Raw genomic sequence first — 14,631 nt, forward strand, 5'->3', positions numbered from 1 at the left:
CAATGAATTACAAGCACATCCTCAACACATATGGGACTTGTTATCTTGATACCAGATCTTCAACATAGAAATGACAACTACACACTGTAAGATTTTTCTTAGAAAATTTCATTCACTCATTTCTTCCAGTAATAAATACATCCACATTTGACAGTAGTAACTATTCATTTGTGATAACTGTATTTCAATATAACAAATGCTAAAATCAATCAACAAAAAAATAAAACAAGCACAATATGCATCACTTAATACTGGGTATGTTTCTATCTACTACAACCACATTTCTCAATATTTACTGATCAACGTACACCATGACTCTACATCTACTTTTGAGAAGTAGAGTGCAGTGTCTATTTAGAATTTGCACCACCAATGTTTTCTGTGTAAAATATTTCAATTGAAGATCAGATTATTTTTTAGTAAGTTTCCACTCCTACCAGACAAATGTGGGTTTTTTTTTGTGTATATCAATAATAGATCTAACATTTAAAAACAGACAACCTGTACCGAGCTACAGTTATGATAATACCTATTTCATATTTAATTAAAATATAATAATGCATGGCAATTAAAATTAATCTTACTGTCTGAATGGAAATTTAACAACAAATCTGCACCAAAGTCAATTAAATTTACTTTAATTTGATTTAACAATTGTTAATTGTTAATGATTTTGATTTCACCACTGAAGCAGTTACTACCTGACATACCAAGTGGATAGACAAACATTCAAACTTGATAAAAAAATGTAAAGTCCCAACTTCATAACTGATGTTTTAGTTAGAAGTCCAAACAACATGTACACAATGTAAGCTGTGCCTTGTCGTCAACAACCAGCTGTCGCTGTTGTAAACCTGGCTTCAAAAGTTACTCCTATTCTCTTTTTTTGTTTACTACATTAAAGAGGGCCCTGTATACCTCAAACAATCCTCCTAAAATGTAACAGATGAACCACAATACATATGAATTTGGTAGGACATTGGTTCTTGGAAAATTTCTCTAAATTGAATTTTTTTGGTGTGGTTTTATATAAGGCTTAGCACATAAACTAGTCCTGTCACACTCAGCATTCTTTCACCTTCTTCACCATAAACTACATTTATACAACATACACCACCACTTACAAGCTTCATTAATACAACTGCATTCATGTCACCTGGTTGAAAGAAACAGATGGTGTTCATCCATTCTTCAACAGCATATGCACCTGAATGTGAGCAATTTAAAGGCAGAGCTCAAACACATATTTTAATCTTTTCTATTATTTATGTCAGAAAAAACTAACATGCACATAGAATATTAAATGTTTCTGAAACATCTGTACACTGATCTTGTAAACAGAATTTTTATAAACCTACAGTATGTCCAGTATTTTCTTTCTGACAGGTATGACTGGACCCCTAAATCTAATTATTTCAGAGCTTGCCCTTTATCCTAATTTGGAGTCAAACAAGTGACGCAAAAACAGCAAAAAAATTGCTTTCGAGAATAATGTCTTCATTTAAACTCATTAGGTGATGCTGAATTCCAAATCAGAATAAATGCTGCTTGTTTGATAATGGACTACATAACCAGAGATTACAACACCCCTTGTCCAACATTTCTTTAAACCAGCTGCAAACACTTTATGGAAATAGCCCTAATTATGGCAAGCCCGGAATATGAATATTATATACCTGAATTTTTTTGCGTTTTTGTACATGAACAAGGAGGGCGAATTTTTATATAATCCTCAAGAGGCGAAATGATCATTATGTGAATTCATGTATATGGTACAAGGACAAAAATAACTTGGGCAAAAATATCCCTGTATACAGTATTATGATATTATGAGTATTAGTGAACTACATATATATCTACTGCTTTCAAATGTTTAAAGTAAATTCTGATAGTAAAAATGACCAGTTAGGTGACAGATAAATTAATTACATAACTACTGTACCATTTTAAAATAAGAATTACCTGAATTTAAGGCAAATCACATTTATTATCATATATCACATACCTAGGAACAATTACATATTATATACTGAAATATCCTGACTTAATAAAAAATTCTGACAAGATTTGTATAAAGACTACACAAAATAACAGCAATTTCATAATGAATACAGTATATCTGACACATGCAATGAAGACCATGAATTCATATTTACCGGTTTCAAATGAGAATACAGTACAATACATAAGCATCCAATGGCAAGGAATTTCTAAGGAACAAAATCACGTGTCCACATCACAGGGATGATCATGAACTTAAGTGACCATTTTAGTTTGACAATAATTGCTCAACTTGTCCGATCACAGACAGATACCCTGCTGAACCAGGCTTTTCCTGACATTTTCAGATAATATGATTAATGTGTAGACATGGAAATAAAGGTACCTACTATCACCTACATATGGTAGATTAGCTTAATCACAGGTATGATGATTTTATGTAAACATTGGTGATGATAGGAGATAATGTCAATATGGTACCATCACAATGTTATACAGGTAAATGAAGTACCTGTTGGGTTTGTCCTGACAGGTAGTGACACTTCATTTTCTTTCTTTGCCCTTATAAGTTTGTTCCTCAAATAAGAGGAAAATGTGCTGTGGGTTTTACACACTGACTAATTTATAACAAAGTCTTCTGTCCTAGTTTTCACCACACTTCAGGAGGAGCTTGATACAGCCAGTTTCTTTAGATGTTCCATAAATACTTGTAAGCTGACGTCGTCTGTCAGTACTGCTGCTCCACTTCCATCCTGTGGAACAATAGGTAAGTATATATAAGTATTCAGTTATTGTTCATACATTGTATAATATAGAGTATAAAAAAAATTCTCAAAAGCCCAACACCAGCGTATTATATGTAATATCTAAATGACATCAACAATGAGAAAATTTCAAGGAGAAAGAGAATATATTTGATAGTATACGAGGTATGTATTTTAGTTGGAATTTACTATTAAACTACATGTAGAGTACAGAAGTTATTTAAGTATATATTTAAGCCAACACTTTATATTGAAACTCAAGTTTTCACTCTGATAACCTCTAATTAGCTTTGTTTTTATCCTTCACCTGTTTATCTATGACTGCCATAAAGACTTAGATATAATTTGCTATATTTACATAGCCAGTACATTTCTTTAGGACTCTTCAGTTGGTAGCAATGACTGACATTCACACAAACATGCACAAGCTATCTCTAAATACTCCATGCACCCCCCCATCTACATTTAGGCTTCTGTACATGCCAGCTTCTATCTTTCAGTGACACTTTGTCCTTAATTCTTAGTTTTCAGTTTGAACCCTAACAATCAAAACCAATCACCAGTCAATACCAAGTCAACACTAATCGTGTTATCTTCAAATATTCTGTGAACTATAAAAAGATGGATTTCTTTTGAAAATTGAACAAATTCATCCTTTCTTTCAACAATTTAAGTCACTTTGACAATCATGGTAATGCACAAAGGCATTTTTACAAAAAGACCATCATGCATCCTCCCCATAAAACCTTCCCCACCACCAATGATAAACCTGACACAAACCTCGGAAGTTGGCCCACCAGTGCTAATGATCTGTATGACAAGGAAGTCTGGTTAGTAGTGTTATACATTAGTACTATACTAAGTCTATCTACACATAAATTATAGCTTACTATATTTTAATATATTTATCTCGCAATAAGCCCATGTCTGGTAATAAGCCCACCCATAGCTTTTGCCATTCAATAGAATTCACAACAAATGCTTTTCATTTCCATCTGGTCATACCACAGGATAAGAACAGTAAAATGACATGACCTTTTGAACAGAAACAAATGTTCATTGTAAAATGTAAGTCATGGTTAAGTTGATGACATATAGTATACAGAAGATGCTAAAATAGATCCATGCAGAAAATATTGAACAATTCTCAAACAAAGTTAAAAAGAGAAATACTGGTAAAAGGCATTCCATAGAGACAGTAAAGTACATATACAAGTAGAAATCCTGTACCAATGGAAACCATTGCTGGCTAACCCTATTTCCTGTACAGCTGCTGTATACTTGGGCTTGTTGATACTACACAGCCCCTTTGACCTCTACACAGTACCCATGACCCCATTATCTGACCACATACATGAACTTTGACCCCAAACTCTTACATAGAGATTAACTACACAGTGTGTAACGAAATAATTTAGTCTGACACTAAGTATACTCATGCACCATCACCCTATCACAATAACAAACATTACTGAGAAGAAAATACAAACCGATGAAGCCACCTTTAAAATGATCAATAAATTATTTAATATACAGTCTTCATGGCTTCCACAAATACAGTAAACAGTGATATGTAACAAAGTTTCACCTCTATCTACTTCTGAAACACTTGCATGCCATTACAAGTGTTAATATTATGCCAAGTAAACAATAATTTTCAAAATGAGTGCATATATTCAAGTAAATGAAATTGTGATGTTTGCATATTTCAAATCAAACATAATGCAAACATGCTATTAATGAATGTGTTAGAAAATAACTTGTGACAATATATGCAAATGTGTTAACAGAATGATGCACAATAAAACTACTATTAAAATAAACAAAACAAATCAAAACCACTGCAGACTTTGTTATAAGGTACTTGCTTCTATTATACAGTAATTGTGCATTATTATTATAGTTAGATATGAAATATATTGCTGACATCATGAAATAGAAATTGTTTCTTACCTGTCCCCATCCAAAAGCATTATTGTGTGTCTGTGACGGATTCACACGAGACAGCAGGAAACGAGACTGTGAAACAGAAGTAAAGATTACTATTAATATCTTAACACACAAATTTTGATCACAAATCTCTATATACAGAAAGCTGCCATAGGTGCAGACCTCCAACCAATTACTTACATATCATTGATTAGACATATATTACCTATCATGTAAGTTGTATCAACATTTGTAACATAAAAACAAGGCTTCAACGTGACACATTTAGTTTTGACAGGTATGTTATCCTGGGAAAACCTGTTTTGATATTTTTTCAAATTTTATTGGATGACAATAAACCAATCATGAATGTCATTAAACTGTATTTCCCTGCATCAGTTTCTGGTTTATACCTGAGAGCCCTCATGTTTAGTGTCAATATATCTTGGCATTGGGAACCGAGTCTGCAGAATTTCCTGGGCATCATCTACTGGAGCTTGTAGTAGCTGCTTAAAGTTTTCGTATTCTGGTTGATCCTGGTACTTCTGTTCTCTCCACAGAGCTATAGTCTACAAGGGAACAGACAATTAGGAACATGTGTGTATTAACAGCAAACATTATTAATGACTGGTAATTTTCTAATGGTAAATCAGTTTTTTTTCTTATCAATTTTACTAAAAACACATCCTTGGCCAGTAAGTGTGTCTTTATAATTAAACTTTCTAAGTAGCTTCCTTAGATCCCATATGGGTCGTTAAACCTATTTCTATCTACCAGTACTTTCACTAATCATCTTGGTGACTACAGAGCTCATATCTGAACCATTGTTGTCCATCTCTCTAAGACGAAATTAAATCAGTGTAAGAATTTAAAGAATGTGACTGATTTTAAACATATTTGGTATCCTTGATTAATCTACTAGCCATAGATAGTGTTCTTACCTCCCCATGATAGATGACTATGTGGAAGAATGTGTCCATCAGTAGTATTCTGTCTGTCTGTATACTGCTTGTATCAAGTAGTACTGGCTGAAAGTGTACATCGTCAATATAATATCTACACTACATATACATATCAACTGTTAAGCATCTGAAGATTGAAAATAAAAGTGCTTATGCTTAACGCTCATGTTCATAATCCAATTTTCTTTTTTTAATTGTATTGTATATACACAAAATTGTAAAGTTATAAATCATTACATTTAAACATGCCAGCACTTTACAAGAAGTTTTTTCAGCTTTATTTAGGTTGAATATAAATTTAGGAAAGACACTTGGAATTTCCCAGAACACTGAGTTGTTAGTAATTATTATTTAATATAGCTAATTCATTTAGCATTATTATATCAATTTTGATGTTTAAAAGTCATTTTCAATGTCCTACAGTAAAACATTATATAGAAGAGATCTCATTGAACACAAACCTCAGGCGTTCCATTGAAGGAGTAAGCATATAAAATGGGCTGAATCATGATCAGAGACTGTGTCAGATCTTCTGTATTCAACATGTGTCTGAAACCAATTAAAACAAAAAAATCAATATCCAGAATAAAAAGTCTCAGGACGTTTGAATTTGTTTTGATTTATAGAGTATTACTGATCAAATACAGCAATTAAGGGAGTTTTACCAAACTTCAAAAGATTTCAAAATGTTGGTGACTTCAGAACATCTAAAGTAACAAATACATAAACAACTTACCTATAATACGATGTTTCATCTGGACTGTTGTTGAATACTTGTAAAAACTGTGATCTTCGTAAATGGAACATAAATTGTGGATACAAGGAAAAGTTTTCAGAGAACCGGAAGGAATTGGGGTCGTCTTTATGGTAATCCCCAAACTTTTGACACTGAAGAAATAGACAGAAACATTTGTTATGTAGGGAAAATGAAAACACATACCAATCCTAATACGGCTGGCTGGATGTATTGATGTTTTAAACTCTCTCATATTCTTTCTTGGTAAGTTACCCTGCCTTCAAATATGTACCATATATAGGACCTCAAGACATGACTCATTTTACAGGCCAAAGCAGTACCTCCATATGGAAGAGTATTATTGATAACAGACATTACATAATGGAGTGCAATTATTATTATCCCTACAATCATATCATCATGTTTTGGATATACAAATGAAATATCAAATACAATAAACAGTATACAAGTTATTCTGTTAGCACCAAAATGTTGATAAATTATGCAGACAGTCTAAAAATATATCCTGTAGAATTAACAGTAATGTTGATAATGAGACAAAATCTCCCTATAAAACATGATCCAAGTTGTTCTTTAACAAGAGTTATTGAACTAATCCTAATCAATGTTAGATAATACTGTAGATCCTTACCAGTCTGATAAGCATTCTGTCTAGCCATCTCAGGACGTCTGGTCCATCGTCGGTTTCGGCCCGGAACACAGCTATCCTGGCCATCAGTACTGCTGCTGCCTCCTGGTCAAATCCGGCTGATATGTGCTGAATGTTTGTACTGGCATCAGCCCAGCTGTGGCCAAGTCAGAGAAGTGTTAATAGTGTATGTATATCATCATAGTCATACATGTTGTAAAATATTTAGTATTTGAGTATGAGTTTGGTTTCAATAAACTCATAAAAGACTACATAGCTATACATGTAAGAACAAAAATTAGTTTAAAAACATTTTTTCTGTATGTTGAGTCTATACTTACTTCCTAGCCAGAGTGGTTACTCTGACCCTGCGTTGACCACTGGAGTGTTGGTACTGTGTGATAAATTGTATATAGCCTCGTCCACCCTGTGGTATAGGGGCATTATGCTGTAAAACAATGAACACACTTCAATTAGTCAAATAAAAATTAAAAAAGAAATTCCTTTCCACATCTCTCCTTTATATCAATTTCATTTTGTTTGGTTATGGAAATGTTACAGATCAGAAACAGATCCAGATAACCAAGGCAAAAGTATTTTTAGTTTTTATTTATATCACTTTCAATTATCTGACCATCTGAACCTTCTCTATAGATATGACAATATTACCTGGTTAACCACTTCAAAGAAGAAGGCTAGAGTAGAGCTAGGGTAAAGGCCACACAACTTCCACTGACAGGTGCCACCCAGACCCAGTTCTGTATCTGATACTGCTGGACCTTTCACACCTAGAGACACACAAGGACCAATTGCACCTGATACCTTGAGCTCCCTTGAGGTCTACAGAGAGGAGAGAAAAAACATAAAACTTGAACAAGAGATAAATCTATATTACATTAGCAGATCAAATAAAACCTCAACGATCAAGGACCTAATAATCTGAAAAATATTTTTTCTTCTTCCTACAATATCATGTGTTGGTAATTTATTGTGGTAGAGTGTTAATAAGATTTGTTAAGATAAATAGGTTTGGTGTACACCAGTATGTAAGCATAACCAGAGGACACCATACAGTTTCTCAGCCATCTAATTTAACAATAAGAACAGTAAATATTTACGAGCACATATATGTAAGGCATAGCAATACTTACCGCAGTTACTCACAATGAACTATCAAAAATATCACAAGATACTGTTTCATTAAAATATAAAAATTTCAAAATTGGTTTCATTCAATTTCTTTTCATTATATTCAAAAGCCTGTTATTTGTTGTTACCTTGACTTCCACTGATGCACCAAATGCCATTTTGAACTCTCCTTGTCCATCTTTTGCAAACACTCGTTGGAAGGTTTGTTTAAATAAGGATGTGTTGAAGGAGTCTCCCATCACCATATGACCACTTCAAAAAGCAAAGAAAGGAAGTCTAAATTAGTTACACTATATTTCAACACATAATTTTTAATATCAATCATAAACAGGTAGTTTGTATTTAATAACAAGTTTAATGGCAATAATTTAGTGACTTTATTAGTAACCTTCATATTCACAAGCCTTAAAAAGAGATTTTATATGAATATATGTAACTCCTAACTACAGTGGTTCTACAAAGCTTGTATTAACCAAGGACTGATTGTAATTGTCATCTCTAAAAATGTTCATTTCCCAATTATTTCATGTTACATCAACAACTAATAATGAACACATCCACAGTTTGTATCAGAAGCTATTCTCAAGGATCCAAAGAGTGCCCTACCATGTGTATCTGGGACAGAACTTGATCTCATACAACCCAGTCTGGTCCAAAGCGCATGAGAAAACATCCACCACGTGGCCATTATTGGCTGCTCTGTTTGCTAGTGCCTCATAGTGCTAAAAAAATACAAAATGAACAGATTTTAGTCCTACAAACAAGTACAAGTATTACAACTTTTCTTATGCATACATATTAATTTAAAATTGTATTTTTGAATCTCTGTCTGATAGATAAAGTGCTGTTCTTTATTTATACTCAGTAACTCCTACCTTCATTGCCTTCTTCATGTACTTGCAGTTGTCCTTCTCAATAACATGGTGAGACCTTATAGGGAACTTCAGCTCATCCCCAACCACCATTCCTGGCCCCTGTGTACAGGGTCCTCCCACAAACAGCATGATCCTTGCTCCCGTATTTGGGAAAGTACACTAAAACATAATAGGTGGATGTTTAAACTTAATTTCCATACTGTATCATGCAATTATCAAATATAATTCTTGAACTCATTCCAACACACAGATAAAATACCATGAGTAAGGTCTAGAAAACATGGTCTACCTACCTCTAGTAAGCCAACAGCTATTGAGAGGGCAACTCCTGTTGATCGGAGGGGTCGCTTTCCTTGTGCTACTGGCCAGGGGTCTCGCTGTAATTCTCCCAGCAGATCTGTCAAACTCATGTCACATTTGTGTACTGGCTGAAGAAATCTGGGAGAAAAAATAAAGACAAAATAACAGATAGATTAACATGTTCATCTAATGATATACTTATCTATATATTTGACCTCATGCAGATGACAGATATTTTAAAGGCCAAGGTGAAATTTTATGAATATAATGCAAAAGCATATATACAGATCTAGATATTTTTTGTTCAAGCAATTTAGCTTACAACAAATCTGTCAAAGAAAAGAAAATTCTGTATCCTAATTACCTGTTCGAGGGTAGTTGTTGCTGTTGCTGTGGATTGTGAGGTCCCTTTTGCTGCTGTGGCGCATGTCCTTTACCTATACCCAACATGTCCTGTCAACAAACGTTTAAAATATGAATTATTGAAGAAAAGCTAGTAAGATGTGACAGATGATTCAGCTGTTCCAGGTAACATTGTATCTTGTTGCTGAAATATGCATGTTAACGTGCATTATTTGTATTAATTTGTAAAATAACACTCTCTTGTAAAACAAATTTCCCCTTCTGAGATGTTGTGTACAGATCAATTAAAACAACTTTCTTTCTATCAAAATGTGCTGTCATGATTTGTGATATCTTTTCACATGGATCACTTCACCAAGTCTATTATCTTTTCACATGGATCACTTCACCAAGTCTATTTGTGATATCTTTTCACATGGATCACTTCACTAAGTCTATTTGTGATATCTTTTCACATGGATCACTTCACTAAGTCTATTTGTGATATCTTTTCACATGGATCACTTCAAGTCTTAAATGTTGCATATCAACATCTATAAGATGATGAAAAATGCAGACTAGAATGTAGTTTACCTGTATTTGTTTTGCAGAAAGGTCTTTTGTTCCTCTGAACACATAACTTTTAGAACACCCTTCACAGCCCAGCTCATGAACCTGAACCATCTTTCCATATGTGATTAAACCAATCAATGCATTTGGGGGTAACAAACTAAGTGACATTTGGAGAGATTCCTAGAAAATGAGAAAAAAAGATTGTCAATAGTGGTAATATCTTCAACAGGACTGTACTTTCATCAGATGATCACTTGTTACAAATATTACAATTCACATTGATTAAAACATTACACAAGAAAATTATCTAAAAACACAATAAAGAATCTGACATAGAATATAACACAATGCTATGATCTGTCAATATAACAGAATAATACCTTGACTGCCTGAAGGTCTTCTTCATCCATACATGTGTCCAGCACGATCAAATAAACTGGAGGGTGACATGTCGCTCTCTGCAATATAACAATGGTACAATATTATATACCAAGGTATATTCCTATTAGAAAGCTGTGAATTTTTGTGGTTGTGCTTTTATTGAAAATAAAAGTGGTAAAATATATCCATGGAAATGTGACAAAGAATGTAAAAGAGTAATTTTTTATAAGTGGCGAGATCTTTCTGATAATAAGAATTTTGAAATTCTAAATTCAATACAGGTGGTATGATCAGTGTTACTTACTGTGATAGTGTATTCTATAGTTGAGAACTGAGGGATGATTTCAGCTGGTTGATGTTGTTCAGAGATTGCTGCATACTGGGGTGGAAACTGTACAAACAAATTCATGAAATTTGATTACAAATATGGTATACATAGTAATCAATCCTTTAATGCATAAGGTACATGTAATTATTAATACAATGCAGGGGCAATGATGTGTGAAAATTATGAAATTGTTATTATACGAAGATCAAATGATTACCTTCTGTGTAGGATGTAAATACACCAACACAGAGCATGTTACTTGTAGATAATGTTACATAGAAATCTATAAAAATTACAGGCAAATTCAATGCAGTAATTCTCCCTTTGAAATATTTATTTATTTACTTACAGGATTCCTCTGGTAACAGAAGTTACAAGCCCATATTTTTGCTCTATAATCCACTTGACTGTCAAAATTGAAAAAAAAATCATTATATTATCATTACAACAATATAAACATGAATCAGCAGTTTATCTGCTGTAGTGTAAGGTCTGTAAAAACTATTGCTATGTACATGTATTTCCAAACAGTCTTTGTAAGATGTTCTATGATTGCATCCTATGATGCTTAACTTTCTGTTGTTACAGTATATGAACCAAGTGATAATGTTTAACCTACTCATTATTCCAGATGAACTGATGGTTGTTAACTTATTTCTACATAGAAAAAACAATATTTCCTTTTTTTCTTGATGAATAAGTCACTTAAATAAAGAGCTTTAACAACACAAGTCCCAATACAAGTAATATCTATTTCCACTTGCTCACCAGAATGGATTCAGGACTGCCCTACAGGTGGGTCTTGTACAGAGCACTGGATCATACAAAACAGGAGGAAGCTCTGCTCGTTCCTTGATGGGTGTGTAGAGACACCCCAGAGGAGCCACCATTCTTGTGGCCTCCAGTCTGCTAGATGGCCAAACATTCCAGCTAAAGCGCACTCCATCCCTGTCCTCATTCTGTTGTATGAACTCCTGATATGTCGCCATTTTGGCGCTGAAAAGTTAACAAGTGCTATCATCAGTACATAAATTCATACAAATCTGCCTGTCGTCTTCATTAATTAATGACGTTTTGCACACAAGTCATTTTGCACCCAATTGTTTAACCTAATAACACTTTTGCCTTCTGGATGTCGTGCATTGATTGTCAATTGTTTTGGCACAAAAATTCAACTTTTCTATAACCTTGTTACAGACCAAATATGTCTTGGTCTGTGTTTCAGATCATGTGACCCACTTAAAAAAGCAATCCATCTTCCCTTAATTGTCTTTAATATTTATGAATGTACCTTGTCTTAAATTTTCTAAATTTTTTGTGTGAACCATACATGAACAACTGACAAAAAGATTGCAACTAGCATTTTGGGCCTTCTTGCCATCTCCAAAAGTTCAAATTCAAAAGGCTAACATTTTGATCTACCAGAGGTCCCCATGTTACAAGCCTATCAGCTGAATGTAAGTGGGACTGAGAATGGCTAATGTGCAAGTGAGCTCTTTCTTGTCAACATATACACTCTAACAGCACAATCTTAATGACACATTATGGAAATACACTAAAACACAGACTTCCCCTGAACAAATTCAAGCACCAGCTGCAGGCTGACTGACAGACTTGTAAACTTGTAATTTGTGACAGGCAATTCAGATTTATCCTTACGATTAATACAGGCATGGATTATTATTCATTGTTCAAGTTGTTGAATCAGATTGAGGGACAAATGTTTGTTATTTATACTACTTTTTTTGTATGTTAGGTCAAAATGTCATTTTCAGTAAGTGATAATGGTCAAACCATCGAAAGTAGGTGCAAGAACTTGTGGTGCAAATTAATTGTGATGATCATGACTTAAACTTGCTGTAGAAGTCGAGAGTAGATGTCACCTTACTACCAATATATGAATTCCATTTAGTCCAACCATAGTGTGTCTGGCTATAATCAGAATTATTCCAATGTTCTATAGAATTTCATATAAGTCTGGAACCAATGAAAGTCAGACCTCTGGCACTTGATTGGCTAGATTGGTATTTTAACAGGAATTGTGGATAAAATCATCATTTTCACCCCAGATTGTTATAAGAAAAGAATAACTCTGAATAGTTCAGCTAAAGACAAAAGGGTTGCTCATTCAAAGCCCAGTCTAACCATGCTTTTTACATTTGGTTCCATGGCCAACACTAATGTTTCAAGTAGGTGAACGCTTGACAAGCAAAGGTAGCAGTACACAGTTTCTCTGTGTGGCCATGGGTGATTTTTTTTGTTCATTAGATTACCCCATAATAAAAGCTTTAACTAAATACTATTTCGGCAGTCTCATAAACCAGCTTTACTGGAAGTGAAATTTTCATAGTGTTTACATTTGGTCATGTTATGAAGGATTTCCTAGTTGGAATTTGCTGAAATGTAAGTATTTTATTACCATGACAGTGTTGTTGATGTTTAAATAGGTGTTTAGAAATAAATTTCTTCTAGAAAGTTGTATTGTTAGGTTGGAATTAGCAGTATTTTTGCATTTTTAGCATTTTTCCAGTAGGTAACCATGGCAATCACATGTCAGAAATCCGAGAAAAAAATTTGATTTACACATGTTATCTCTCTACTATTAATGTAATTGTTATGTAGTTTATAAATATATATACAAGTAATGATATATTTTTCATAACCAATCTGCTATACCTCAAACATGACCAATAATTTCAGAAAAAATGCAAATTAACTGTTTCCTGCTACCTAAGGGGATGTTTGATCTCGGAACGTAATATGTTGTGGTTAAGATTTGCAATGGAGAGAATTGTAGAGATGGAGTTTAAAGTACACGCTGACGGATCGCTAGCTTCAAAACCCTGAGGGCTGATTATTTTTTATTACTCCTTTCTATATTTCTATATCAACCACTGGGGTATGTTACATATGATACGATATAGATATATATAACATAGGTAGAACATATACATACATATATGTATAGCTGCCCTTTCTGCTATTATAATTATTTAGCAGTTCAAACTGTGAAAAATCTCAATTGTGCAGTACAGTATAACTCACTGTTAAAAATGCACATTATCACTGCAATTCATCAAAATTACCATATCAGACGAAAATATTGTGTTAAAATTGTTTAAACACATGTAATCTGTTAAATGGTACAATACATAATAATTAATACCCCCCCCCCCGACAATCATAATTTGTATATGGATTACGTATTGTGTTCGTTAAAAGTTGATACTCACGTCAAATAAGTGTCACCTCTCATTGCAGTTTTACGTATAGATATAGAACAATCAAACATGATCAAGTGAACAACCAACTTAAATTTAACAGTAAGAAAGTCAATGAATCACTTCAGTTTCAGTGTTTGACAACTGATCACATGTCCTGTGGCGACCGGTAAGCTAAGGATTCTCTGTGTTTTCAGATGAATTATGGTGAATATGAACTTTCAGATCACGTCTCTATATAAGAGCAATACTATGTAGTGAAACACAAATATAATTAACAATATACTTACTTCCAGCGATGTATATTTGACGTGGATATAGACGGTGCTGTTTTGACAAACGGAGTAAATGCCACGTAAGTTTCCCACAGTGCACTGCGATTGACGTCATATTTTATTGGGAATTCCCTTCCGGTTCAAAT

At 33.6% G+C, this 14,631-nt stretch overlaps 1 protein-coding gene across 1 annotated transcript; it reads right to left on the reverse strand.

Annotated features, from left to right (window-relative positions):
- Positions 1-92: 92 nt before the first annotated feature.
- LOC132562245 (protein transport protein Sec23A-like) lies at positions 93-14,571 on the reverse strand. The gene is made up of 20 exons (XM_060226984.1): positions 14,501-14,571; positions 11,758-11,985; positions 11,339-11,396; positions 10,966-11,052; positions 10,661-10,738; positions 10,302-10,460; positions 9,730-9,818; positions 9,359-9,503; positions 9,066-9,224; positions 8,797-8,912; positions 8,319-8,442; positions 7,711-7,881; positions 7,383-7,489; positions 7,045-7,198; positions 6,393-6,544; positions 6,118-6,205; positions 5,636-5,722; positions 5,108-5,263; positions 4,719-4,784; positions 93-2,753 (listed from the first exon to the last, which is right to left on the reverse strand). The coding sequence occupies exons 2-20, from the start codon at positions 11,976-11,978 to the stop codon at positions 2,661-2,663; spliced, it is 2,310 nt and encodes a 769-aa protein (XP_060082967.1). The 5' UTR covers positions 11,979-11,985; positions 14,501-14,571; the 3' UTR covers positions 93-2,660.
- Between the last annotated feature and the right edge of the window lie 60 nt (positions 14,572-14,631).

The sequence above is a fragment of the Ylistrum balloti genome, unplaced genomic scaffold, assembly GCF_031769215.1.
Source record: "Ylistrum balloti isolate Yb309-2 unplaced genomic scaffold, AGI_CSIRO_Ybal_v1 Utg371384, whole genome shotgun sequence".
NCBI lineage: Eukaryota > Metazoa > Mollusca > Bivalvia > Pectinida > Pectinidae > Ylistrum > Ylistrum balloti.